Consider the following 26,247-nt stretch of genomic DNA (forward strand, 5'->3'; position numbering starts at 1 on the left):
AACTTCACCTAATGTACGGTACAAATGTTGCTTTATATTTTCCCTCTCTGGTAAGGGAGGGCAGGAGCCCTTGTCTTTCATTTTTACCAGATAATTTATTGAGGTGAAACTTACATGACATAAAATTCACCATTTTAAAGTGAACAATTCAGTGGCATTTAATACTATGCTGTGCAACCATCACCTCTATCTAGTTCCAAAACATTTTCATTGCCCCCAAATATAACGCTGTACCCATTAACCAGTCACTTCCCATTCTCCCCTCTCCCTAGTCCATGGCAACAACCCATCTGCTTTCTGTCTCTATGGACTTATCTATTCCAGATAATTCATGCACATGGAATCACACAGCATATGGTCCTTTTGCAACTGGCTTCTTTCACTTAGCATCCTGTTTTCAAGGTTCATCCACATTGTGGCATGCATCTGTAATCCATTCCTTTTTATGGCTGAGTAATATTCCATTGTATGGATGTACCATGTTTTATTTATTCACTCCTCTGTTGATGGACATTTGGGTTGTTCCCACCTTTTGGCTACTGTGAACGGTGCTGCTATGAACATGAATGTACTTGTATGTCTTTTTAACTTATATCCCTGGTGCCTCAGAAAGAGTAGTGCTCAATAAATACTGGTTGAAAGAATGACTGATTGGAGGAAACAACGGCATTTGACTCAGCAGGGTGGGGTTGGGGGGTCATATGCCTTCCCAGAAGGGGCGATGGCTGGGTGAAGGCTTGAAGCACCAGCCCTGGAAGGGGATCAGCACGTGCAAAGGCCCAGAGCATGGTGCATTCTGGGAACAGAGAGAAGCAGCTGGCCAAAGCTGAGGGAGTGGGGATAGGAAACCATGCATGAGGAGGCTGGAAGGGGAGGTAGAGACCAGGACTATAGGGCCTTGTCACTCAAGGGGAGGAGTTTGGACTTGCTCCTGAGGCAGTAGGGAGCTATGGAAAGGCTCTGAGCAATGGAGTGCCATGACTCGATTTGACTTAAGTTTTACTAGGATGCCTCAGTGGAGAATGGATTCGGAGGGCACAGAGGTCAGAGTGACAGAAAGGAGACCTGAGAGAGGGCTATTGCCGACATCCTGCTGAAAGAGAGATGGTGGTAACTTGGGATGGGGAAATGGTGGCCGAGATGGAGAAGTGACAGACTCGAGACATGGTTTGCAGGTAAATCATCAGGATTGGTAATGGTAGCCACAACCCAGTTCTAGTTGTCAAATTCCCCTTTCCAGTCCTTCTGAATCACTGTCCCTATTCACAGTAGCCAAAAGGTGGAAACAACCTAATGTCCATTACAGATGAAAGGATAAACCAAATATGGTACATCCATACAATGGAATACTATTCAATCATAAAGGAATGAAGTACTGATAAATGCAGTAACACTGATGAACCTTGAAAACATTATGCTAATTAAAAGGAGCCAGACGCAAAAGGCCACATATTGTATGATTCCAATTATATGAAATATCCAGAATAGATAAATCCATAAAGACAGAAAGTAGATTGGTGGTTGCCAGGGGCTGGCAAGAGGGGAGAATGGGCAGTGATTGCTAATGGATGTGGGGTTGTACTTTGGAGTGACAGACACGCTGTGGAACCAGGTAAAGCTGGTTGTTGTTCAAAACTGTGAATGTATCAAATGGTACTTGAATCGTTCATTTTATTTATTTTTTGCTGGTGACTTTTAAAATTTGGGAGCTGTATCTTTTTTTCTTTATTTTCAGCTTTGTCGAGGTGTAATTGGCAAATAAAATTGTAAGGTATTTAAAGTATACACTGTGATGATTTGAAATACATACACATCATGAAAGGATTCCTCCCATCTAGTTAACTAACATCCATCACCTCCCATATTTGTGTGTGTGTGAGAACATGTAAATTCTACTCTCTCAGCAAATTTCAATCATACAATACAGTGTTATCAACTAGTCACCATGTTATACATTATGTTCACTTTAAAATGCTTAATTTTTTTTAATGCTTAATTTTTTTAAATGAGAATTTCACCTCAATTAAAAATATAAATGATAAGGACTCCAAAAAAAAAAAGAAAAGAAAGAAAAGATGCCAGGCTCTTGGTCTCAGATCTCTGCCTTTTTTGCCCCGTCAACCCTTGCTTCCAGCATAAGGGGTTCTGAGAACCAAGACTCATAGACTTCTGGGAAATTTTCCCCACACCAAGGACCAAATGCCCATGTGCCTGACATTTTCCTTCTCTGGTGAACACCCAGATTTGGGGAAATTCCAGTTTGCCTTTCCTGTCCAAGAAATTATGGCACCATCAGGTACAGCTGGATCCAGGGGCTCAGATGATATCAGATATCATCATGTATCTGTCTCTCCCTATGCCATGGGTCTTGGCCCTACTTTCCTCTGTCCTGGCTTCACTATCAGGCAGGCTCTAGAATTCAATCACTTCTCTCCACTTCCACTGCCCCCACTCTGCTCTTAGCCACTATCATCACTCACCTGGCCTACTGCAAGAGCCTCCTCCCTGGTCTCCTGGCCTCTACCCTTGCTCCCTACAGTCCATTCTCCCCACAGCAGCTAGGAACCGCATTGAACCTAAGACAGAGCATGTCCCTCCTTTGCTCAAAACCCTCCCATGACTCTCCATTCCTCTCAGAGTAAAAGCAAAATCTTTTCCACGATCCACAAGACTCTAAGCAACCTGGCTTTGCCAATCATCTCTCACCTCATTTCCTACTATTCTTCCACTTGGTCGATCGGCACCAGCCCCACTGGCCTCCTCCCTGTTCTACAAACATGCTCAGATGGTCCCACCTCAGGACCTTTGCACTTGCTGTTCCCTCTGCCTGGGACATCCTTCTCCCAGTTATGAACATGGCTCCCTCCCTCACTTCCTTCAGGTCTCTGCTCCTCAGAGAAGCTTTCTCTGACCACTTTGTCTAAAATTGCACTCACAGTATTTCTACCCCACTACCATGGATTATAGTCTTCCTAGAGAGAATCACTTCTAGATCTCATCTTATTTGTTTGTTGATTGACTCAAGGACAGCACCTGGCACAGTGCCTGGCACACAAAGGTGTTTAGTGAGAGGCTGTAGAATGAATAGATCATCCTGGTCTGTCCTGTTTCTCTCCTGCTCTCAGGCCAGGACTGGACAGTGATTGAGTCCTGGAAGGTGGTGGGGACGACGTAGCAAGAGCAGGAAGTAAAGACAGGTCTAGGGAGGTAGAACTGTGTTATGTTGGATAGAACAAAATGAACAGCAATTCCTGTTTATTGAGAGCGTCTACTTTGTGCCATGCACTTTATATACTATGATTGTCTTTATTTGACAGATGAGGAAACAGAGGGCTAGAGAAGTGGATTGATTTCTTTAAGGCCTCACAGTGATTAAATGTGACTTACTGGGACTTGAACCCAAGCCCGCCCAACTCTAGAACTTTCCCTCTTCACCTGGGGCCAGGGGTAGGGTTGCCAGGCATCCTGTCCATATAGAACAGTCCTGTATTGACTTTGTCATGACGCCTGAAATGTCCTGTATTCATCTTTTTTCAATAAATCACACGTTTTCAGCAGAGTTATTTTTCAAATTTAGCTGGGCGTTAAATTTGCTAAATCTGGCAACCCTAGCCAGGGAGGAGCTCGAACTCCAAGCCTAGAGCTTGCTTCAGCGAGTGGTCTCGCCCAGGACCCCGATGGTTTTTCTGGACGAATTCGCCCCCTATCCCTACCCCTGAGAGCGCGGAGTCTCCGGGATCTAATCTTCTCTCCCCGAATAGGACACTGGGAATTCCTAAACCGGTTGCTGTTCCTTTAAGAGTGGTTTCGAGGGCGGGCCCACAGGGTGTGGCGAATCCGGGGGTGGGTCGGGGCCGGGTTGTCCAATCCGGGAGCGGGGGACGAAAGCGGGGGCGGATCCGGCTCGGGCTGGTTGGGAAGGGTTAAAGAGGCGAGTTTGTGGGTCGCCGACGGTCCGGCTGCCCCCGCCTCCTTCCGTCTGATCAGCGCTCTCCCGCGGCTGCGCCGGCTCGGCCGCCCGGGAGACAAAGCACCGCCGATGCCGCCAACGCAACCGAGCAGTTCCCGGGCCATGGCCGGGCCGCTCCCCGGCTCCGCGTCTCCCGTCCCGCCACTGCTGTCGTCGCCCTAGTCCGCGCCGTGAGGTAAGGCCGGACTGGCGGGGGGACTTTCGGGCTGACCTGCGAGGGTATGCGGGACCGGGCTCGGGCCGCCATGGGCCTCGGGGTCCCCCAGCCGTCTGGAGAGATCTCTGCTGGGGATATGTCCATTTGCGATTCCACGCCAGTGGTACTTTTCCCATCAGGGACTCCAGCTCCAGGAGGCGAACTTGGCCGATGACGCTCCAGCCCCATAAAAGACCTCCGCCGCTGCGGGAACTCTGAGGACTAAAGCTCCACTTGGCTCCCACATTCTGCCGTTGACCACGTCTTCCAGGGCTCTGGCTGTCCTTTAAGGAAAACACCACACAAAAAAGGATAGAGGGCAGCTAGGAGCAATGGCCTGGGATGGCGGTCCTGGCTTCCTTGTGGCCCCTGCCCAGGGCAGCCCTGGACAGGAACTCTTCAGGGTTCTCAGTACATGTTTTTCTGCCTGGACCTGCCACACCCTCTCCAACATGCCCACTGCTCGGGGACACTTGTGGCAGCTGGATCCAACTCCAGGACCTGTGGTTCTGGCTTCTTTCCTTGAAATGAGTGGCAAAATGCCATGCCTCAGTTTCCCCAGAGTCCTGGTTTCTGGGCAGTCTGTGTCCTTGGAGACCTGGAGCTAATTATTTGCCTTTTAAAAAAAAATATATAAATCTTTTTTTTAAATTTATTTAAAAAAAATTATTTATTTATTTATGGCTGTGTTGGGTCTTTGTTTTTGTGTGAGGGCTTTCTCTAGTTGTGGCAAGCGGGGGCCACTCTTCATCGCGGTGCGCGGGCCTCTCACTATCGCTGCCTCTCTTGTTCTCTGCGGAGCACAGGCTCTAGACGCGCAGGCTCAGTAATTGTGGCTCACAGGCCCAGTTGCTCCGCGGCATGTGGGATCTTCCCAGACCAGGGCTCGAACCCGTGTCCCATGCATTGGCAGGCAGGTTCTCAACCACTGCGCCACCAGAGAAGCCCTATTTGCCTTTTGACAGCTTCTTGATTGAGTGTTCACTACCTGTTCAGCATTTTGCAAAATTTCTCTTCAGGATTAATCTTTTCAATTCTGAGAGGGATGGATGTTAATGTAGATGAGGCTGTGTTCTCAAGGCCCATCCAGCCTGGACTGGAGGAGGCGAGTTGGCTCTGAGACCAGAGAGGGGCTGGTTTGGTCCCCGCCAGCTTCCTGCCTGGCCAGGGACTGTTGTATTAGCAGCAGTGCCCACAGCGGACTCTGAACTTCTTGGGAAAGTGTACGAGCAGGGCGAGATAAGCGGGGGACCAGGCCCTCCCGGAGGCTGGAGACTGTGCCCTTGCTGCTTCCTGCCCTCCCCTCCTTTCTTGCTGGGCTGGAGGAGGCAGGGCCATGGGCAGAGAGGGGTCCTGTGCTGGCTGGTGACCTTGGGCTCAGGGTGGGGTGGCTGCGTGGAGGGGAGCTGCTGAGTGTGAGGGAAATTGCTCTTCCTTTGGCCTTAATGGGTGGTGAGACTCCAAGATCAGCCCCTTTGGGCTGGTTGCCTAGAGCATGAGATTCTAGGCACAGAATTGTACCTTTGGGCGTTACTTAAGCTCTCTGTGTCTCAGTTTCCACATCCATGAATGTGGGATGGGGAAAAGACTCCTCATGGGGCTGTTGAAAGGTTTACGTAGGTAACTGTTTGGTTCATTTTACAGGTTTTTTGAGCACCAACTACATGCCAGGCACTGGAATTCAGACAGAGAACCTCCGCCCTCCTAGAGCAGCAAAAATGACCCAGGTAATTTCCGGCGGAGGTATGGGAGAGTGACTAGGGGGGTCTCTTGTATACAGAGACCTCCTCCTCCTTGAGGAGGTGATGGTCAAGCTGAAACTGAAGGATGAGGAGTTGGCCATGTGAAGATACAGGGAAGGCATTCCAGGTAGCGGGAAGAGCCAGGGCAAAGGCCCTCAGGTGTTTGAGGAACACCAAGGAGGCCAGGGTGGCTGGAGCCGAGTGTGCAAGGGGGAAAGAAATAGGGGAAGGGAACTTGGAAGACATGGGGAAGAATGAATTTTATACTGAGAGAAGTAGGGAGCCATGGGAGGGTTTAAAGTAGGGGAGGGGTGTGATAGGGTTTAGTTTTAATAGGATCCCTCTGTGGGGGATGGATCCTCTGGGGGGCCAGGGGAGGGGCCTAGGAAGGAGTTATGATCTTACCCTGAACAACACGGACAAGGAACGGGCAATGGTGGAGGAAGGGAGACCAATGAAGAAGCTACTGTAGTTGTCCAGGCGAGCCACGATGGGGGGCCTAGAATGGAGGTGGCAGTGAGCAGAGATGAGGCCACTGATTTGGAAGAGGTGGGGAGGGGATGAAGTGGACTTGATAAGTGATCAGATGTGGAGGTAGGGGGAAACCAAGGGCCTTTAGCCAAGACAGAGAGCACTGAGGGGAGCATTTAGAGAGGCTGAGAAGAATGTCATCAGCTACCACAGCTAAGCACGTACTATGCCTGGCACCGTGCTTAGCGCTTCTATGTAGCCATTGTGTCATCGTCACAACAACCCCGACTTAGGTGCTGTTATGATCCCATTTTACAGATGTGGAAGCAGAGGCCCAGAGAGACTTAAAGCTTGCCCGGGGTCACACAGCCTGGACACTACAGAGCTGACATTTGAACCCAGAGAAGAGCAAGCCGAAACCAGAACTGAGCAGAGGGCAGGGAAGTGAGCAGCAGCCTGAGAGGTAGGAGGGAAATGGGGCGAGTAGGGTGGGTGGTTCCTGTGAGAAATGGGGCTGGGGTCCACATGGGAGTTGTTGGGGGGGTAGGGAGGAATCCCTCCCATTTTCCAGAGAAACGGAGGCTCAGAGAGGGGAGGCCCATGTCTGAAGTCACACAGCTCAGGGACGTAGAGCAGAGATTAAACACCCTGAGTCTTCAGGGGTTGTGGCCTTGGTCAGGTCAGCTGCTAGGTCAGGACAGGCACTAAATCACGGCTCATGTTGCTTCTTCCAGGAAGCCTTTCTTGACTGTGTAGCCTGGTGAGGTGAGGTGGATTGGGTTGGGAGCAATTGCCTCCTCCGCCCTGGGTCAGGTTGCCTGTCTGGGCCCCACTGTGGCTAGCTGCTCCCTGGAGAGGCACCACCCATATCTCATTACTCCAGGTCCTAAGCACTGCCCAGGTTGGGGAATGAACATTAACTGAGCACCCACTGCATTCCAGCGACTTTATATACTTTGCTTCTTGAACAATGTGGCCAATGTCCTATGTAGAGTGAGATTTTGAAGCAGGAACACAAGGTACATTTGCAGAGTGGCCATGGAAAACCCAAAGGGAGGGTGTAGCCACCTTGGGGACCCATGTGCCACCTGAGTCCTACCTGGCCAGTGTTTCCCTCATCATATACTCCTTGGAGGAAAGTGGTAAAATCACTGTGGCCAAGTGCATAGAGTTAGATTCCTCTACTTCAAATGGGTGCACAATGCTGTCCCCCCAGCCCCTCCCTGTAAGTGTGGGCCAAGCCCTGGGCCCTTTATCTGGATTATTTCGTAACAGTCTTTTCTGCCACTGTGACTGCATCACCCACCTCTCCCCTTCCTCACTCTGCTCCAGCCTCACCAACCTCCTCAAGCACACTAGCAGGTTCCTACCTCAGGGCCTTGCACTTGCTATTCCCTCTGCTTGGCATGTCCCAGGGGCTCCCTCCCTCACCTCCTTCAGGTCTCTGCTCAAATGGCGCCTTCTCAGTACAACCTTTCTTGACACCAGACACCCCCCCACCCCCCCACCCCCCCCACCCCACCCCCGCCGCCTTTAAGATCAAACACTCCTTTTGTCCTTAACACTCCTTACCCCCTCCCTGTCTTATATTTTCCAGACCGCTTAAGACCATCTGGCCTTTATCTGTTAAAGTACAGATAATGTACTCTGTTTGTTAATTGTCTGCTCCCTTCACCTGCCACTAGCACATCAGCACCAAGAGCACAGCAACCCTCTCCATCTTGTTTACTGCTAGTGCCTAGAACAGTGCCTGGAACACAGTAGGTGCTTAATAAATGTTTGATGAATGAAGTCCCTACAGTCCTCTGAAATAGGTTCTATTTATCCCTGTTTCATGGACCCGCAAATCAAAGCTAAGTTATGAAATCAGCAGAGCTGGAACCTGACCACAAAAGGTCAGCTGGTCTGGAACCTGGGGATGATGGAAACAGCAGCAGCTGAAATGAGGCCTGGGTTTGAATTTCAGCTCAGCCCAACTTGCTTTTTGGCCTTGGGCCAGTGACTAACCTCTCTGAACTTTGTTTCCCCGTCGGGGTAATGCTAGTCCCTGCCACCTAAGGTTTGTTTTGCGATTAAATGAGTTAACATATATAAAATGCTTGGCATGCCCTAGGAATCCTCAACATTATTTGGAGGAGGTAGGACAGCAGGAGAGTTACCAGCCTGGCTTCTGGGGCCAGTCAGACCCGGGTTCGAGTCCTGGCTGTGCTCCTGAAGAGTTGTGTGAGTCTGGGCAGGCTGCTTCTGGTCCTTGAGCCTCAGTTTCCTCATCTGTGAAACGGGAGTGATGAGTGCTGTGGCAGCCGAGGGTGGTGTGAGATCACCCGAGGCGGTGGCTGCGTGAATAACTGCCGCCCCGGTGGGGACAGGTCCCGAGCCCCCAGGCCCCGCCGCCATGAAGCTGAACGAGCGCAGCCTGGCCTTCTACGCCACCTGCGACGCCCCGGCCGACAACGCGGGCTTCCTGTACAAGAAGGGCGGCCGGCATGCGGCCTACCACCGCCGCTGGTTTGTGCTGCGCGGCAACATGCTCTTCTACTTCGAGGACGCGGCCAGCCGTGAGCCCGTGGGCGTCATCATCCTGGAGGGCTGCACTGTGGAGCTGGTGGAGGCGGCCGAGGAGTTCGCCTTCGCCGTGCGCTTCGCTGGGGCCCGGGCCCGCACTTATGTGCTGGCGGCCGAGAGCCAGGCCGCCATGGAGGGCTGGGTGAAGGCGCTGTCGCGGGCCAGCTTCGACTACCTGCGGTTGGTGGTGCGCGAGCTGGAGCGGCAGCTGGCAGCCGTGCGCGCAGGCGGCGGCCCAGCCCCGCCCCGCCGACCCCGCGCGCTCCCGCCCAAAGAGAACGGCTGTGCCGTGTGGAGCTCGGAGACGCCCGCTGCCCCCAGCCCCCGGCCCGGCCCCGAGCCCCCGCCACTGCCGCCCCGCCGGCGGGCCTCGGCGCCCAACGGGCCTCTCGACTCGGCCTCCTTCGCCCAGCTGCACGAGTGGTACGGGCAGGAGGTCAGGGCGCTGAGGGGCCAGTGGCTCCGCAGCCAGGCCCAGCCCTGAGGATAGGGCTGAGGGCCGGAACCAAGAGGAAGCGGTCAAGGCCAGCCTTGAGGCCAGCACTGGTCCTGGTTCTGGTGCCACTCCAGCCCCAGGCCCTGCTCTGACAGGCCCAGCCCTGAGACACGGGGACCTGGTCCTGAGGGCGGTTGCAGTCGGCGTAAGCCCTGAGGTCCCTGCCTGGTCTTCTCTCGGGGACTCAGGCTCGGAGAAGATGCTGGGTTCTGAGGGGTGCTTTGGGACCTCTGTCATTCAGAGAAAGCCCAGCCTTGAGGAGGCCATCGTGTCTGATCCTCAGGAGAATCCAGGCCCTGGGTGATCCTCAGGCAGCCGGAGGGCTGGTTTTGTGGGAACTGTAGCCCCCAACCCAGCCCTGCAGGTGCCTCCATCGCCTGTTCCGAATCACCTAGCTGAGGCTTGTTGCTGGCAACAGGCATCCACTGGGGCAGCTGGGACCTGTGAGGATCTGTGGCCTGGAAGGCACATGCCCAGTCAGCGCTGGTCCAGAGGCTCCAGACTGGGCCTCACGCGGACAGGAGGCTGGGCTGGGCTACACCACACCTGGGCCTGACCCTGTGGCTCCAAGATCCGCCGGAGGAGCTGCCTGGCTGCCGCCTGCCTGCCTGCCTCCATAAGTGTGGGCTTTCATGTGTGCCCAGCACCGTGGGATGGCCGGGTCCCCGGGGCTCCCAGCCCGGAGTGAGGCCGAGGCAGCACTTTCCCTTGGGGCCTCAGCCAGGCCTTGAGGTGGTGCTCCTGGGACCGTAGCGGCCCTCTGGCTTTGGGCCACATCTGTGCTCCTGTGGCAGCCCTCACACTCTCCCAGCACTGCTTAGCCACATCCTCTGTCTTTTCCCAGAGCCAGCCTGGGGCGGGGCCTCTTGGGAGCTCGCCTGACCTCGTCCAGTCCTGGGCTGGGCAGCTGTGGCCTGAGCTGACTTTCCAGCAGGTTCCCCTAGGGAGGAGGGGCCATGAGCTGACTCACGGCCCAGAAAGGGCCCAGGTGCCAATCTGACAGGGGCAAAGCAGCAGCTGCAAAGCCGTATTTGGCTTCCAGAACCCTCTCCCTCCATCACAGCCCCTCTCTGAGCTCACAGACTCAGCCCCCTTCTCGCCCACAATATTCCAAGAGGGAGACCAGGTCTCCCTTTGCTTCGAGACCAACTTGTTTTTCACTCACTACAGTGGCCGTTCTTCATCCAGGGAGAATCTCGGGGGGCTGGGACACCCCTGGCCCTCAAGCTGGGTCATGTTTACAGTCCTCAGTGCCCCCAAATTGGGACCCCCTGAGGACACCCCTGCCCTAATCTTTATTTCCCCTGAGGCTCCCTCTTGGTGACAGACAGACTCGGCCCTTAGCCCCTTTCTGCTGCCTTTGGAGACCTTGGACCTTGGGGAAGAATGGGGAGCTGTCTGTGTGTCTGCAATCACCAGCTCACACTGCTGGCTCAGTTGACTGGAGCTTCAGGTTTAATTTAAATACTTAGGGTGTTTTTTTTCCTAGCAACAAAGCTTGGTGTTTTCACTGCTTTTGTTCCTTGTTGGCTGGTGGGAAGGGATAGGGTGCCTGGTTCTGGGTTTGGCCAGTGAGGGGGGTGGGGATAGTTGGCACTGCCCCCAGGGAGAGGGCAAGGAGCCTTGGCTGGAGACACAGGAACCTCAAGGATCTCACCTGGTTCTTTGCCTTCTCCCTGGCAAGCCCTGCTCTCCTGCAGGTGCTCTGGGGGTCTTGGTACGCTTTCCATGCCCCTCTTCCCCAAGTCCTCAGTGGTGGGGATGGGGATGGCAGCTCTTGTCCACAGGCTTTGGGTCTCAGGGGGTGTTAGGAACTGCCCAGTGCCCATGTCCTGGCCAGACCTAGCTGGTGTGGTGAGGTGTTGGCCTCAGTCCTGGTGTAGGTTTACAAGCACTAAAGGTACAATCTCCTCCCACCCACCCCCAAAGCACAACCTGCGGTCAGGCTGCCTCCGGAGATGGGCTGGGGAGAGATAATCAGGCAGCCTGGGAGAGGGATATAAAGGCTAAAAGAAAATAAACAAAGGTTTGTCAAGTAATGGCTGGTTATATCATTCTTTTCCCCCATCAAAGTCCTGGATTGATTTGCCTGGCAGAGCCAGGGGCAGGCCCTACAAGAGAAGCGGCTAGAGTGTGCTGAGTGCTCCCTGATGCTCTATCAGGCACATTCTTACAACCTCTATGGCAGATACTGGCCCCCTTTTACAGAGGAGGAAACTGAGGCTCAGAGAGGTTAAGAAATCTTCCAAGTTCACACAGCTGAAAAGTGTCAGAGCAGGGACATAAACCTCTGGAATCCTGTGGGAAAAGGCAGAGTCTTTGAGAGGAACATGAGGAAATGGAGTCCCAAAGTTCCTTTTCAGAGGGGAGAGAAGGCAGGGGTAAAGATGAGGATAAAAAGTCAACTGTGGGCTGAAGGCCTGACAATTGGGAGGGATGCCAAAGGGAAAAGCCAAAATTTGGCTCTTCTCACTGATCAGTTCCTGGTGGCTGCCTCTGGGCCTGGAGTGAGGAGGATTCCGGCACCAATGCTAGTTCAGAGGGAAATATCCTGTGATTGATTAGTGATGTCTGCTGTGAGCAAAGGGCAGATGGTGGCAGTATTTATGATGTATATCTGTTATCTCAGCCTCAAGTGTGTTTGCTGGGCTAATGGAAGGTTTACAGATGGGAAGGGGCTGGCCCAAGGTCATCTAGTATGATAGACTAGGCCCTAGGTCCTCTTGATGTGGATCCAGAGCTTGGTCACATGTCTCTTGCCAGCCTGGAAAAATCATGCACATTCAGGAAAATGTGGCTTAGGAGGAGCAACCTACAGTCCTTGGTCTGCAGAACAAGTTCAAAGAGTGAGAAAAATACCAAGGTCAGGGTATCATGCTACTCGTGAGCAACCAGTACATGCTGAGTAATTCCTTCCACCTCTCCTGGGACCCCAGCTGACAGACGGGGTTGGGGAAGTGCCTCCCCACATAGGCTGAGTCAGGGTGCTGCCCGTGGCATTTGTGACCGCGGCCACTGCAAGGCCTGAGGCACAGAATGGGGGAAATAGCCGGAGAGGCAGCCCCAAGAGGGAGGGTCACAGGTGAGCCCTCACCTGCCTGGCTTCTGAGGAATGAAACGGGGAGGGGTGACAAGTCAGTGTTGTGTGTCCACCTGCTAACAGTGTTTCCTCTTGACCCCGGGGAGGTGTTCGGGCCATGAGCCTGAGGAAGACCACAGCATCCCAGGAGTGTGACAAAGTTGAGGAAGTTGTCTTCACTCGAACAGTGTTTGGAGGATACTGTATGTGTTCAGAAGGAATATTCTGAGAAGCCACTTGGGGTAGGGGATGAGAACCTCAAGGAGGGCAGTTAGGCCAGAAGTAGTGGGCTCACTGCCCAACATCCAGCCACGCTAAATGATTAGTCAAATTCTGTCAGTTGTGCTACTCCCATTTGATATTCAGGGACTGGCTAAACTTGACCTGCTAAAGATGGCTGTGTGTTGGGGGTGGGTGAAATGAGTGAAATGGTGATGGATGACAACTAGATTTGTGGTGGTGGTCACTTTTAGTGTATATAGATGTCGAATTATTAATGCTGTGCACCTGAAACTCATATTTAAAAAAAGATATATACAGGGAATTCTCCAGTGGCCTAGGGGCTGGGACTCTGTGCGTTCAGTGCTGAGGGCCCGGGTTTGATCCCTGGTCAGGGAACTAGGATTCCCGCAAGCTGCAGCCAAAAAAAAACAACAAAAAAAAAAAAAAAAAAGAAATATATATATATATATATATATGTGCGTGTGTGTGTGTCTATCTGTGCCTGACAGATAAGAGTAGAAGGGCATTCTTGCTTCTAAAAAGAGACACAATGAAGAGCTCTGGAAGTAAGCTATGTCGGAAGCCTGGAGCCATGGTAGCCATCTTGTGATCCTGAAGTAGGCCATGTTAAGGAAAACATCCCCTGCTGAGTTTAGCACACACTGGAAAATATCCTTGACCTGCTGCATCAATGGACCTGAGAACCCGCCCTTCTTCTGGAAGTCTTGTTGTTTGAGGTAATAAATGTGTAAAGCTTCAAGGGGGACTTTTTTTGTTATTTGCAGTCAGAGGCTTCCTAACACATAAGCTTGAGTGACTGCAGCTGTTCCCTTTAAGGAGCATGGCTCTGGGTAGCCAGCCACAGACAGGGCTGTTGTCAGCTCACTGGGGTGAAGGTTTGGGCTAGAGTGGGATTCTCTAGCACAGTAGAAGGGCCACTGTTTTCCTCATCCTCTCCATGGATGCCTTCCTCTCTCCTCTTCTGAGTGGGACAAATATTGAAAGAACAGCACTCTCTGCCTCCCCCACTTGTGGCTCAGTATCTTGTATGTTCCTCAACAGGGCTGTTTTGTCTCTACTCTGGCTAGATCTGGTGCCAACTGTCCACTCCCCCCTCACGCAATCCCTCCCCAGATCACCTTACCTCACCTTACACAAACTTTGTTATGGAAAAGGCCCTGCTACTTGTCCCAACTTCTAAAGTCGCAGCATTCAAAATAACTCCTCCACGGCAGTAAAACAATAAACCGCTTAAGCCCAGCTGCAGGCTTCGCATTTTCTGATGAGGACTGGGCCCGTGAGCTGTTTTCCACTTAGGGTTTCAAAACAGTTGCCCGCTCCTGACAGAGGGGTCAGAGCTGCCTCGGCTTGGTCTCCCCGTGCTTGGGGCCATGGCTCTGTCTGTTCTTGCCAGGTGCAGCTCTGAAAGCACTTGGGCACCGGGGCTGCTGCCACTGCCCTCTCTTCATCGTTCAGGGGCACTATGGTCATTGTTTCTCTAGCTATGGGGCCAAGAAATCCTGGGGTGGCGCAAGTAGGCCCCCTAGACTGCAGCTCCTTGAGAGCAGGGACAAGTCTGCCTCCCATGTGCCCCCAAGGCCTGGCACAGTGCCCGGCACAGGTATGTCAAAAATTGCCTCCCGTGCCCATTCAGCTCACGTGATTCTACCCTCCCTGACCACAGCTGCTTGGGCAGGAGTTGGTCCCGAGACACAAGCTGAGCCAATCAGGGTCCAGGGAATTTTGAATCAGTGGGGAGTGGGTGTTGGGGGGGGTGTATGGATGGACAGACTAAGTTGGGTATGAGGCGGCCTTAGAGAGAGAACAAACGGCTCAAGATAGACTGCAGTGTTCCGAAGCCTGGTTGAATTTCCTGCCTTTGGGTTTCACAAGGTTTACTCTGGATCTTCCCAATAAACGGTTTGCACATCTTTAAGTGGATCACAATTTCTTTCAACCCAACAGTTACCGACTACACCAAGACACCCAGTGAATGTTTGTTCTGTACTCCTATGCTCTTCTGTTGCACTAGCATCCTTCGTAGGGCCTGGCACACACAGTGAGGCCAAACAAAGCAGAATGAATTAGAACTGCCTCCCATTTACTGAGACCTATGATGTCTGAGTCACCTGGTTGGGGTGGGGGGGGATAGTTCTTAAAATACAGATTCCTGGGCTCTGGCTCCAGGAATTTTGGTCAGGAGGTTGGAGCAGGATCCAGGAATCTGCATTTTGAGTAGGAAACAAGGGATTTTAGAACCATAGCTTAAGAAATGCTCATTTAATCTTCAAGGAAACTTATAAGGCAGTGTGGTAGCCAGCCTCCCTGATGATCCTTGCCTCCTGGGGTACACACCCTTGTGAAGTCCCTTCCCACACTGAATAACGGCAAACCTGTGTAGCCAAGAGGATACTGTGGAAGCGACAGTGGGGCTTCCAAATCTAGGGTATAGAAGACACCACAGCCTCTGCCTTGCTCACTCTTAGCTGCCATGTTGTAAGGATGCTCAAGCAGCCCCATGGAGAGGGCCACTTGCAGAGGAACTGAAATGCCCAGCCAACAGCCAGCACCTGCTCACCCACCATCTAAGTGTGCCTTCTTGGAAGTGGATTCTCCAGCCCCAGAACAGCCTTCAGATGACTGTAGTCATGGCTGACAGCTTAACTGTAGCCTCATGAGAGACCAAGGAGCCAGAGCCACCCAGTCAAGCCACTCCCAAATTCCTGACCTACAGAGATTGTGAGATAAATATTTATTGTTTTAAGCCACTAAGTTTGGGGTTGTTATGCAGTAATAGACAACAAATACAGGTAGAATGGACAAATACATGTCCATTTTACAGATAAGGGAACTGAATCTCATTAAAGGGTCCTCAGGTTACCTAATAGTAGAGAGTCAAACCCAGGCCAGGATGAGTTCAAAGCTATTGTTTTTAATAACTATACCCCAGGGGGCTGGAGAAGGTCACAGACCGTTAAAGAGATCAACTGTTTTATCCCTCTCATTGTTGGCCAAGGTAGTCAGGGTGGTCCCTGCCCCATCTCTACTGCTCTGGGGTTTTGAGAGGTGGCTCCAGCCTCCTGCGTACCTGCAAAGCAACACACACCCTGTGCTTTAGCTATGGAGCTCTGTCCTTTAGAGTGATTTCTAGGGTAGTCATGCCAGCGGTCATGGGCCAGTCAGCCAGGTGAGGTCTAGCTTTTTCATTCCCCAGGAGATGGTGGGAGATGGGGCTGCTGGCCCGATGCGAGCAGCATAATTAGGAAGAAAAGGAGGGCAGGGGTGGGAAGCAAGGACCGCAGAAGCCTGAGGTCAGGGCCTGCACTGGGAGTGGGCCCGGCCACTCTCCTTTGGTCTGCCGTCTCCTCAGGCAGATGGAACCTCCTAAGCTCCTGGAAGTGCAAATCTGACCACAGCAACCTCCTGCCTCATACCACCCATGGCTCCCCAGTGCCCTCAGGAGAAAGGCCTATTTCCCACCATGCCCCAGGGGGCTTCAGGATCTAGGCCTTGTCCCTCTTCCTCCCTGCACCTCAAATTCTAGCCTCCTTTGGATTTGTTTCCCCATGTTCTTGTCCCTGTCCCATGTCTTGCCAGCTATTCCTTCTGCTCTCCTCTTATGCTTCTCTAAATCCTATTGTCTTTCAGGTGTCAGCTGAGATGCCTCCTCCTCCAGGAAGCCTTCCGGGATCCCCCTTATTCACACACTCATGGTGTTTCCACCACTGAAGCACTGAGCACACAGCAGGTACTCAATCTATACTTATTACCTGGATGAACAGTTGCCAAATTGCCCCCAGCTCAGCTCTCTCCTCCCTTGTGTTCCTTGATCTAAACCTGCCTCTGCCTGTAAGGCCTCCCCTGCCTTCTCATTCCTCTCTGGTCTCTCCACTCTTGCTCTCCCATGGTCCCTAGTTCAGAATTCCACATTTCTGTGTTTTTGCTGCATTTTCCACTCCAGATGGACAGTGACTGCAGACACAATGTCAACACCAAAGCTAATGGTCCAGAGGGAGCTTTGGTTCCCAGAGCCCAGGGGGCATCTACTTCTACAGGTTCTTAGGTGACTTGTGTGTGTCAGATGAGGCTTTCTGCTCCACTCCTGCCCCCACCTACAACCCGCGGCCACATCCTGAGGATTTCTGACTTCTGACCTCCGGAGCTGCAAACCAAGTGTCCAAAACGCCTGTCTTTGGCTTTACTTTGGAGCAATTAGTTACCCTAAACAAGGAGGAGTTCACTCATCATTTCATTCCCACCGCAAGGACGTGTGGAAAAACTGGGGTGATCAGAAGGTTTCCAGACAAAGAGGAAAAGGTCTGTCTTGGGATGCCACGTGCCCTCGGCTCACGGGTGAATAATGTTTAATGCCGCTTAGGGAACTCTCTTGACATTATTGGTCAAGAAAAAACAAACCTCCTGCAGCTTGATACACAGAGAGACTCACCATCATGGGTTGAAGGAACCCAACCCCCACTCATGAAAACAGTACGGAACGCTGAGCCCTTATGTGCCACACACTGTCTTATGTGTTTTACATGCATCATCATTCCTGATAATGACCCTTTGAGTTGGCTGCTGTGATACCCCCATTTTACAGATGGGGAGACCGAGGCCCTAGTTATACAGCTGTGAAAGGGGCGCTGCTGTGTTGGTCACCAGAAAGCCCCTCTTGGCACTTTTCCATCAGGAGTCTAGAGGCACCCGCCACTCACACACTCCACTGAGGTGGGCACAGCTTGTAAACTGGCTGGTCTTAGGGCCACGGCCTGTGGCCCCCGATTGGGGCAGGGCACAGTCTCAGCTCCTCAGATCTAGACCCCAGAGTCTAACCAGCTTCCACCTTCTGCAATGAGTGGAATGTGTATTCCAATCCTTCCATCTTCCTTTGTTGGAGCCCACAGCACAATCACCAACCGAGATGCCCACAGGACCTGGGCAGGTGGTGCAGGTGCAGACAGAGGCAAATCATGGGCACATGTCCTAACGGGGAGGGCCACTCCCCAGCTAGCTGCTGTCATGTTGGAATTTGGGCCCTGTGTGGCCAGATCTTACTGTTTTCCAGTGAAGCCAGTAATCAGGATTTTTAATGAAATTAGAACATTCTTTAACGCCATACACAAAAATAAACTCAAAATGGATTAAAGACCTAAATGTAAGACTGGATACTATTAAACTCTTAGAGAAAACACTCTTTGACATAATCGCAGCAGTATCTTTTTCGATTCGTCTCCTAGAGTAATGGAAATTAAAAAAAACAAATGGGACCAAATTAAACTCAAATGCTTTTGCACAGAAAAGGAAACCATAAACAAAACGAAAAGACAACCCACAGAATGGGAGAAAATATGTGCAAACGATGCTACTGACAAGGGATTAATCTCCAAAATTTACAAACAGCTCATGCAGCTCAATATCAAAAAAACAAACAACCCGATCAAAAAATGGGCAGAAGACCTAAATAGACATTTCTCCAAAGAAGACATACAGATGGCCAAGAGGCACATGAAAAGATGCTCAACGTCGCTAATTATTAGAGAAATGTAAATCAAAACTACAATGAGATATCACCTCACACCAGCAGAATGGCCATCGTCCAAAAGTCTACAAACAATAAATGCTGGAGAGGGTGTGGAGAAAAGGGAACCCTCCTACACTGCTGGTGGGAATGTAAATTCGTACAGCCACCATGGAGAACAGTATGGAGGTTCCTTAAGAAACTAAAAATAGAGCTACCACATGATCTAGCCCACTCCTGGACATATATCTGGTGAAAAACACGGTTTGAAAGGATACATGTACCCCAGTGTTCACTGCAGCGCTGTTTACAATAGCCAAGACATGGAAGCAACCTAAATGTCCATTGACAGATGAATGGATAAAGAAGATGTGGTACATATATACAATGGAATATTACTCAGCCATAAAAAAGAAGGAAATGATGCCATTTGCAGCAACATGGATGGAACAGGAGATGATCAAACTAAGTGAAGTCAGACAGAGAAAGACATGTCATATAACGTTGCTTATATGTGGAATCTAAAAAAATCATACAGTTGAACTCATTTACAAAACAGAAACAGACTCATAGACGTAGAGAACGAACTTACGGTTACCAGAGGGGGAAGGATGGGGGGGAGGGGTAGATTGGGAGTTTGGGATTGATATGTACACACTGCAAATTTAAACTAGATAACCAACAAGGACCTATCGTATAGCACAGGGAACTCTGCTCTGTAATAACCTACATGGGAAAAGAATTTGAAAAAGAATAGATACATGTACATGTATAACTGAATCACTTTGCTGTACACCTGAAACTAACACAACGTTGTTAATCAGCTGTACTCCAATATTAAATAAAAATAAAAAAGAATATATTAATACAAGAAAATCACGATTTTTATGTGACAAGCCCCCATATTTTCATGGTGGCAAATGAATTTAAAAACCAGTTTTTAAAAGTACCGTAAAACACCTAAGGGCCAGATCTGACCCCCAATTTGTACCCACAGCTCCAGAACAAAGCAAGCAGGACACGCAGATGTTATTATACAATTCTGTATTGAGCGACGCATTTATTACAGAACGTGTTCCTTTTTTTTTTTTTTAATTTAAACAAAGTTCATCAATCTCTCATAGAAACAGTCTTGTGGGTTTTTGTTCTGTGTTTACCGTTATAGGACGTGAACCTGACAAAGTTGTTCACAGGTCTGGTAGCTTTAAGTACAACAGGATTTCCGTGTTCAAAAGACTATACTAAGTGCTTAATCAAATCCCGTCACACAAAAGCCAGATTTAGTCCTCTAAGGATTGCAGTCTGCATGTAAGCCTGGATTTCAATGCTGCGTGGGTTTCAACAGTAAAAAGTGGTGTGTCCCCCACGGTTGCCTTAATTGGGACAGGGTGGCTAAAATGAGATGTTTCGTTTGTTCCAGATTTGATTACTCTGAAAATTGGTCACTGTTTCCTATTGTCAAAATATAAAAATACCTTCATCTGGATAAAAATGTATACAGTGGAAAACTCTTCAATGCATAGCCTGGGTGTATGGAAAAGGAGGTTTTCCTGCAGGGTTTGCATTGTTCTTCATTGATTGGTGTGGAGACTGCAGCCTGGGCTGGGTGCATGAGAGTTGAGATTTCTGGAACACCCCTCAAATGACCCCTTCTGGTCACTGGATTTTGCTGGCCTGGGTTTCAAAGTGTTCGCTGCATCCTTGAAACCCCTGTCAGCCATCTTTCCCCCTGGTACTGGGTTGGCACCAATTATGACCACCTTTTCATCGTCATTCTGGATTCAGCTGGGAAGTCACCTAACTCAACCTTCCCACAGAGTTTGAAAAAGTAAAAGAAATAATAACAGGAGAGATTCAACAACCAATATGGTGGCTGTTCCATCCAAATTGGGAACTCTTCCCCTAAAAACCAGGGTGATGAAGACACTGGAGGGTGGGCTTCTTTGAGTTGAGGGGTTGAGTCTTTGTTCTCAAAAAGGTCCTGTGTTAGAAGGCAGGAAGTTGGACTTGAGACAGGGGTATGGTGGTCATGCTGAGGTGAACTCAACCTTTTAGCTTCATTCTGCATAAACCTGGAGGTGCAGACGCTTTCCGGAAAGCATCAGGGTCAACTTGAGAAAGATGATGATGAGAAGGGGAGCTGGGGTCTCTAGTTGGATGAATCTACTTCTTGGTGCTGGGTGCTGAGCTGGGTGTTTGTGGGATGACCAACGCTGTTATCTTCTTAAAACACCAAGAGAGGAAGATGGCGGCCACAGTCTTGCTCTGGAAAGCCAGTGGGGAAACTTCCTGCACTGTGGCCACGATTCAGGCTGGGGGATGGGGTCACTCTGGTTCGAGCGCCACCCTCTAATCACCTACCCCCATACCTGGCTTTCCAAAGGATTCAGAACCACATCTTGTCTACAGACGGACGAGATGGATTGTCTACCCCCTGCGGTCCACAGGTTTCTGACAAGAGGGAGTGTAAGCAGTTTGTTTTGTACCATGTTACATCTCAGATAGGATGGTCGGCCACAGCCCACATCTCTACAACATTTACAACGGCATGGGACATTCTGTGTTATCAAGGTTGCATAACAGACCACCAGAATGAAACACATCCTCAACGGCATCAAGGTTTTCATTTAGAGTCTTCTGGACTTTCTCTTTTCAACATGGTTTCTGGAAGGGCAGTAGCAATGGACTGTGTCTCACAGACAGACATGGGAAAAAACCGTGGTTCAAAGGTTATCTGAATTTTGGTCAGTCTTATAGTGTTTTGTGATGGCTTTGAACAACTGTCTCCTTTTAATCTCATCTAGTGGCAAAAATGACACAACTTCAGTGTATACTTCGCAACAGTTGTGACGGTATCCTGATTTCATAACTCTCTGTAATATCAAAACAGCATCAGCTGGGAATAAATTCCAAAGGATCCTTTATTAAAATATCTAAAAGAGGTCTATAAATATTTACTTTTCTAAAAGAGTTTGGAGTTTCCAGGGGAAAAATGTGGCGCCACTTTGCTTCTGCCTCCTGTAGAGGGGCCAGAGTGGAGAAGGGGGTGATCCCCAGGGCAGGGGCTGCTGAAAAGGGGAAGCAGAGGCACCTGCCTCACCTGCTCACTCACGACTTCACGGAACCGGGATCACAACCAAAACTGTCAAGCGGCGCGACACTGTGGTCCACGTTTTGATGGCTGAGCTCCTCCCTTCCTTACCCCGCCCTGAGTGAGAGGGAAGGTGGCCCCCGCGGCGAGCCCTGTGCCCCCACCTTTAGAACTCCCACTCTAGGGCCTCCTCGCGATTGGCAGCCCTCTCCAGCCGGTAGATGATGCTGTTCAGGTTGGCCATCTTCTCATGCCGCCGCTGCAAGTTGGGGTTCACCTTGGTGCTGGGGTGCAAGGCCCCAGTTGCGTCGGCAGTGGGGCTGGCACTCGGCACTTTGGCAGGGAGGGTGCCGGGTGGGGATGGGGAGATGGGGGCTGAAGAGGAAGGAACAGGTGACACAGACATCATGAGGCCCGGCGAGGAGGCAGCTGAGGGTGAGTTCAGTGACACCTCTAAGCTGCAGCGTGAGGACTCCGAGGCCGACTTAAAACTTAGAGGGTCCGGGTGTAGCCACTCCCCGCCCTCGCTCTCCTGGAGGGGCTGCAGCGAGGGGCAGGCTGGGGTGGCCCCGCCTGGAAGAAGGAGCCCAGGGGCTGCTTTTGGGAGTCCGTCGTTACCCAGAGGGTCAGGATGCACCTCTTTGGGGGAAACTTGGCCTTTGTCCAGCTCCTTTGAGTCCTGGCTGCCGGCCTCTTCCTCCGCATCCTCAGTCTGTTCCTGTTTAATCCTCACTTGCGTCTTGTCCTGGGTGGTCAGGGGTGTGATGCTCTCCTCGGGACCCTCCTGAAGCTTTAGTTCCTTCACAGTAGGCTTCTGGTCCTCAGCCTCAGAGTTGGGGCTCTGTGGAGTGGGGTCTGGGTGGGAGTGGCCTGGCGGTAGGATGCCAGGACCCCCACTGGGGTCGAGATCTGGTTCCTCTTGGGTCCCCTCCACCAACATCTCCCGGCGCATCCGGGACCTGGGGCAGAGACGGCGGTGAGCAAGGCGCTGGACGGGGACTGCCTAACCCTGGAGTCAAATCACAGGAGTGGCCTTCTGACCCCACCCACTTCCCTGGGGGCCCACTAGGCATAAGCGTCTCCACATGCAGCGTCTTAGTAAGTCCTCTCAACAGCTCTGCAAGGTGGGTGCTATTATCATCCCCACTTCATAGAGGAGGAAACAAGACTCAGAGATGTTGAATGACTTGCCCCAGGTTTCACAGCCAGTAAGTGGCAGAACCAGTACTTGAACTCAGGATTGTTGGATCCCAAAGCTCACAATCTAGACCTGTGCTGTCCAGTGCAGTGGCCACTGGTGACATGTGGCTCTCTCATTATTAAAGTTTTTATACTGATTACATGTTGAAATGGTTATATCTGTATATACTGAGCTAAATAAAATATACTATTACATTAATTTCATCTGTTTCTTTTTATTTTTAATGTGGTTACTAGAAAATTTTATATTATATATGTGGCTTTCACTGTATTTCTATTGGACAGCGTTGTTTTAGAGCATTTTTCAAAGTCAAACCCAGATCTAGTTTGTGCCAATAACCCCTTGCTTCTTTCCTGGAGGGACTCTTAGACATCAGCCCAGAAGGGGAAACTGAGGCACACAGAATAACTTGTCTAGGTCACCAAGGCACACAGAGGCAGAGCTGGGACCAGAAGCTGGGAACCCTGAACTCCAGTCCAGAACCCATCCTCTCTTCACTTCAATGGCCTCCCTGTTGTCAGAGGGAAACTTATATATTGTGTTTTAGAGCAGGAAATGATAGGAATGAGTCTAACTCCATTAACTATTTTCCTAATAGCATGAGGTCCAGAGAGGTCAAATCACTCGTCCAAGGTCATAGAGCGACAGGGCTTCCTCAGCATCTATCTTCAATGCTGTAGCCCTCTGCCCTTTTTTATTAATGACATCATATATTAATACCATTATTTATAATATTAATAATAAAGTACATGTTACTGATAAATAATACTCACATTTATAAATTTTAATTATAAACATCATAATGATGGGTGCTTATCATGTACCAGGTACGGGGCCAAGCACTTTTGCAGGTTATTTCATTTATTTTTCATAATAACCTTATGAGCAGGATACTAGTCTCACTCCCACTGACAAAGATTACAAGGCTCAAAGAGGCACTGCGACTGCTACGGTCACACAGCCAGCAAGTAGTGCAGTTGGGCCCTGAACCAGCAGTCCAGCTACACTCTCCTGCCTCCCTGGCTCCCTGCCCAGGTGGGGGATGGGGCCCCATCCCAGGATCCTGAGCCTGGAGGGACTGTGAAGGGTGATCTGGTTCACTTCTCTCTCTCAGTCCCTAATCCCTCCACAAAGGTGGCCTTGCCCACCTTCCAGGAGATTCTGTCATCTCCTTCAGTCCCCTCTAGACGGAAAAGCTGCTGGGACCAGGGGGAGCACTAGTCGTTTCCGGTAAGGTGGGATCTGAGGGTGTTTTGGGATGGCTCAATGCCTGAGCCTCTGTCACTAGAGCTTCCAAACTGTAGATCATGTATAAATATGAGGTTAATAGTCATTTACACCATAGTAAAAATTAGTCTTTTTCTTCAATTCCTGACTCCCAAATCTATAGCAGGTCCTCCCTGGTAATTTTTTCTGAAAACATCCTATTGTTCACCTTTCCTAGAGCTCACTGAAGGTTGTAATGATACATTAATATAAGTACTCATTTAATAGTGACCTTCCCTGCTGGTCTGTAAGAGGTGCTAAGGGCAAGGACTTTGTCTTGTTCTCTTTGGTGCACGGTACAGAGTTGGTGCTCAATAAACATTTACTAAATGAAGAAATGTATTCTTCTACAATTAGAACTCTTTGAGAGTGGTTTCTTTTAGGAGTGGAATTCTCTCTGCTCATTCAAAGCCCAGCTCAAAGGCCACCTCTCTATAAAGTTTTCCCTAGGTAGAATTCCCTTTTCCCTCAGCCCCGTATTCATTCCTGTTTTACAGAATTAATTAGGTTGTTGCAAAATTATCTGGTTTGTGATTTTAAGCTCCCAAGGGCAGGGATGATAGCTTTAAACCCCTGTATCTCCTGACCCTAGCTCACTGTGCATACATGGCAAATATTTATTGAATTAGTACACTGAATAATAATGGAGGGCTCAGTTCCTGTGGGAAACAAGAGGGGAGAGAATGTCTCCTGGGAGGGAAGGAGGGCATGAGGCTTTAAGGACCTATGTCATTTGCTGTTTGGCAGGCTCTGGGTCTGAGCAGGATAATATGCAATACTTTACAAAGTATGTATGCTTGAAGCGTTTCATTTGATCCTCAATTCAGCACTGTGGGGTTAAGTATTAGGTTCCTTATCTGTAAAATAGGGATGAGACTCAGAAAGGTACAGTGATTTGCTCAATAACACACAGCCAAAGTGGAACTTGAACTCAGGTCTGTGTGATGCCCATGCCTGGGCTGTGGAGAGAGACTTCAGGCATTCCACCCTTCCAGGCTCCTCCTTCCTCTTCTCTCTTGGGGGTCAAGAGACTCTCCTCTCTGGCACCACAGAGGCACCAGAGACATTTCTTGCTCAGCAGGCTTGGTGGGGAGTGCCTCAGAGATGGTCCTCGAAATCCCATCAACCCTTCTCTGCAGGGCTCTCAGGAAGCCCTTCTGCGGTCTCCTTGGAAACTGCTGAACTCAGCCAGTCAATGCCCTCAGCCAGCGCTGGGACTAAATTCCCGGGCAGCCCAGCCCACCGCAGGTCAGCTACTCCTAAGACTAGGGACTGGTGAGTAGGAGAAGGCACCATAGAAATAGGAATCACCCATTCCCTGAGGTGGATGGTGCCCGAGGGGCTGCCACAGGGGTTTCCTTTGGCCTTAGGAGTGGGAGAGGCCAAGAGCCCCAAATCGGGGCTCTGACACAAGGTTCAGTGGGTAGTTAAGGTTCCTCAGGCCTGTGCCCCAAACACCATTCCCTGTCCCTTCATAGACGCGGAGCAAACTGGGTGAAGTCATAATAAAGACAGTGACAATAATAATGTCAACACCTACCACAAACTGTGTGCCAGGTATTTTATGTAAATACGTTGGCCCATCAAATCCTCAGGACAACTATATGAAGTAGATCCCATTATGGTTCCCATTTTATAAGTTAGAAGACTTGACGCTCAGGGAGGTGAAGTCCCTTGCCCAGGCCTCACAGCTGGAAATGGTTGAGCTGGGATTTATCAATAGATCCAGGTCTGCCTATGTTATAAAGCAATATGGTCCTCTTATCTCCCAGAGGCCACGCTGGGCTCCCTCCAGGCCCCGGGACAGGGAAGGGGGCCCGGCTGAGACCCCTTCCCACCCTCCCAGTGGCCACCCACTCAGTATCCCTACCTGTAGTTGTGGAACCAGTTGATGACGGTGTTGGTCTTGAGGTTGAGCTGGAAGGAGAGGAGCTCTATGGTCTGCTGGGAGGGGTAAGGCTCCAGCTGGTAGGCCTTTCTCAGCGCCTCCTTCTCCTCAGGGGCCAGCACTACTCGCGGCTTCTTGATTTGCAGGAGGCTCAGGTCCTGGGGCTGCAGGCAGGGGCTGGGGCACTCGGAGCGGGTGGCTGGAGACTCACTGTCTGAGCCGGTGCTGATGAGGCCGTACCTGCGCTTCAGGTAGGCTGGGGCGGGCGGGCGGGTGGGGGAGGGAGTGGGGGAGGGCTGAGAGCGGCCGACCAGAGGCCCATTGCTACCCGAGCTGAACCAAGCATCAGCTAGCGGTCCTCAAAGCCCTCCATGCCCCAAACGTTGGGACCCCCACGCAGTCTCAGCCTTTTCTCCTTTCTTACTCTCCTTTCACTTCCTCCGAGCGAGACGCGCTCGCCTACCCACACCTGGTCATTAGCACTGTAATTGTTAACATATGTAGAAGGTTCGCCTCACAGACAGGAAGGAAGTGCTCGAAAA

At 50.7% G+C, this 26,247-nt stretch overlaps 2 protein-coding genes across 10 annotated transcripts in view; one reads left to right on the top strand and one right to left on the bottom strand.

Moving 5' to 3' along the window:
- Positions 1-3,879: 3,879 nt before the first annotated feature.
- Positions 3,880-18,159, top strand: PHETA1 (PH domain containing endocytic trafficking adaptor 1). Of its 6 annotated transcripts, XR_004345481.1 has the most exons (6): positions 3,929-4,145; positions 5,811-5,893; positions 6,698-6,842; positions 13,251-13,478; positions 16,390-16,489; positions 16,703-18,159. XR_004345481.1 is itself a non-coding variant. In XM_032603376.1 (4 exons), exon 4 carries the CDS (start codon positions 8,775-8,777, stop codon positions 9,426-9,428), a length of 654 nt encoding a protein of 217 aa, XP_032459267.1. In that variant the 5' UTR covers positions 3,929-4,145; positions 5,811-5,893; positions 6,698-6,842; positions 7,977-8,774; the 3' UTR covers positions 9,429-11,479. The 6 variants fall into 6 exon arrangements, 3 of the variants coding, with proteins under 3 accessions (XP_032459267.1, XP_032459265.1, XP_032459266.1); XR_004345480.1 differs by having other exon boundaries at positions 3,880-4,145; positions 16,390-18,050; XR_004345482.1 differs by lacking the exon at positions 13,251-13,478 and having other exon boundaries at positions 16,703-17,986.
- Positions 18,160-19,286: 1,127 nt separating this feature from the next.
- The window catches only part of CUX2 (cut like homeobox 2), a 261,309-nt gene continuing 254,348 nt past the window's right edge, over positions 19,287-26,247 (bottom strand). For all 4 annotated transcript variants that reach the window (XM_032603325.1, XM_032603324.1, XM_032603323.1 and 1 more), the window contains 2 exons: positions 25,688-25,961; positions 19,287-22,309 (listed from right to left, as the gene is read on the bottom strand). In XM_032603325.1, coding sequence (XP_032459216.1) covers positions 21,517-22,309; positions 25,688-25,961 — 1,067 coding nt within the window. In that variant the 3' untranslated portion in view covers positions 19,287-21,516. The remainder of the gene's footprint in view (positions 22,310-25,687; positions 25,962-26,247) is intronic.

Source organism: Phocoena sinus, chromosome 14 (assembly GCF_008692025.1).
Source record: "Phocoena sinus isolate mPhoSin1 chromosome 14, mPhoSin1.pri, whole genome shotgun sequence".
Lineage (NCBI taxonomy): Eukaryota > Metazoa > Chordata > Mammalia > Artiodactyla > Phocoenidae > Phocoena > Phocoena sinus.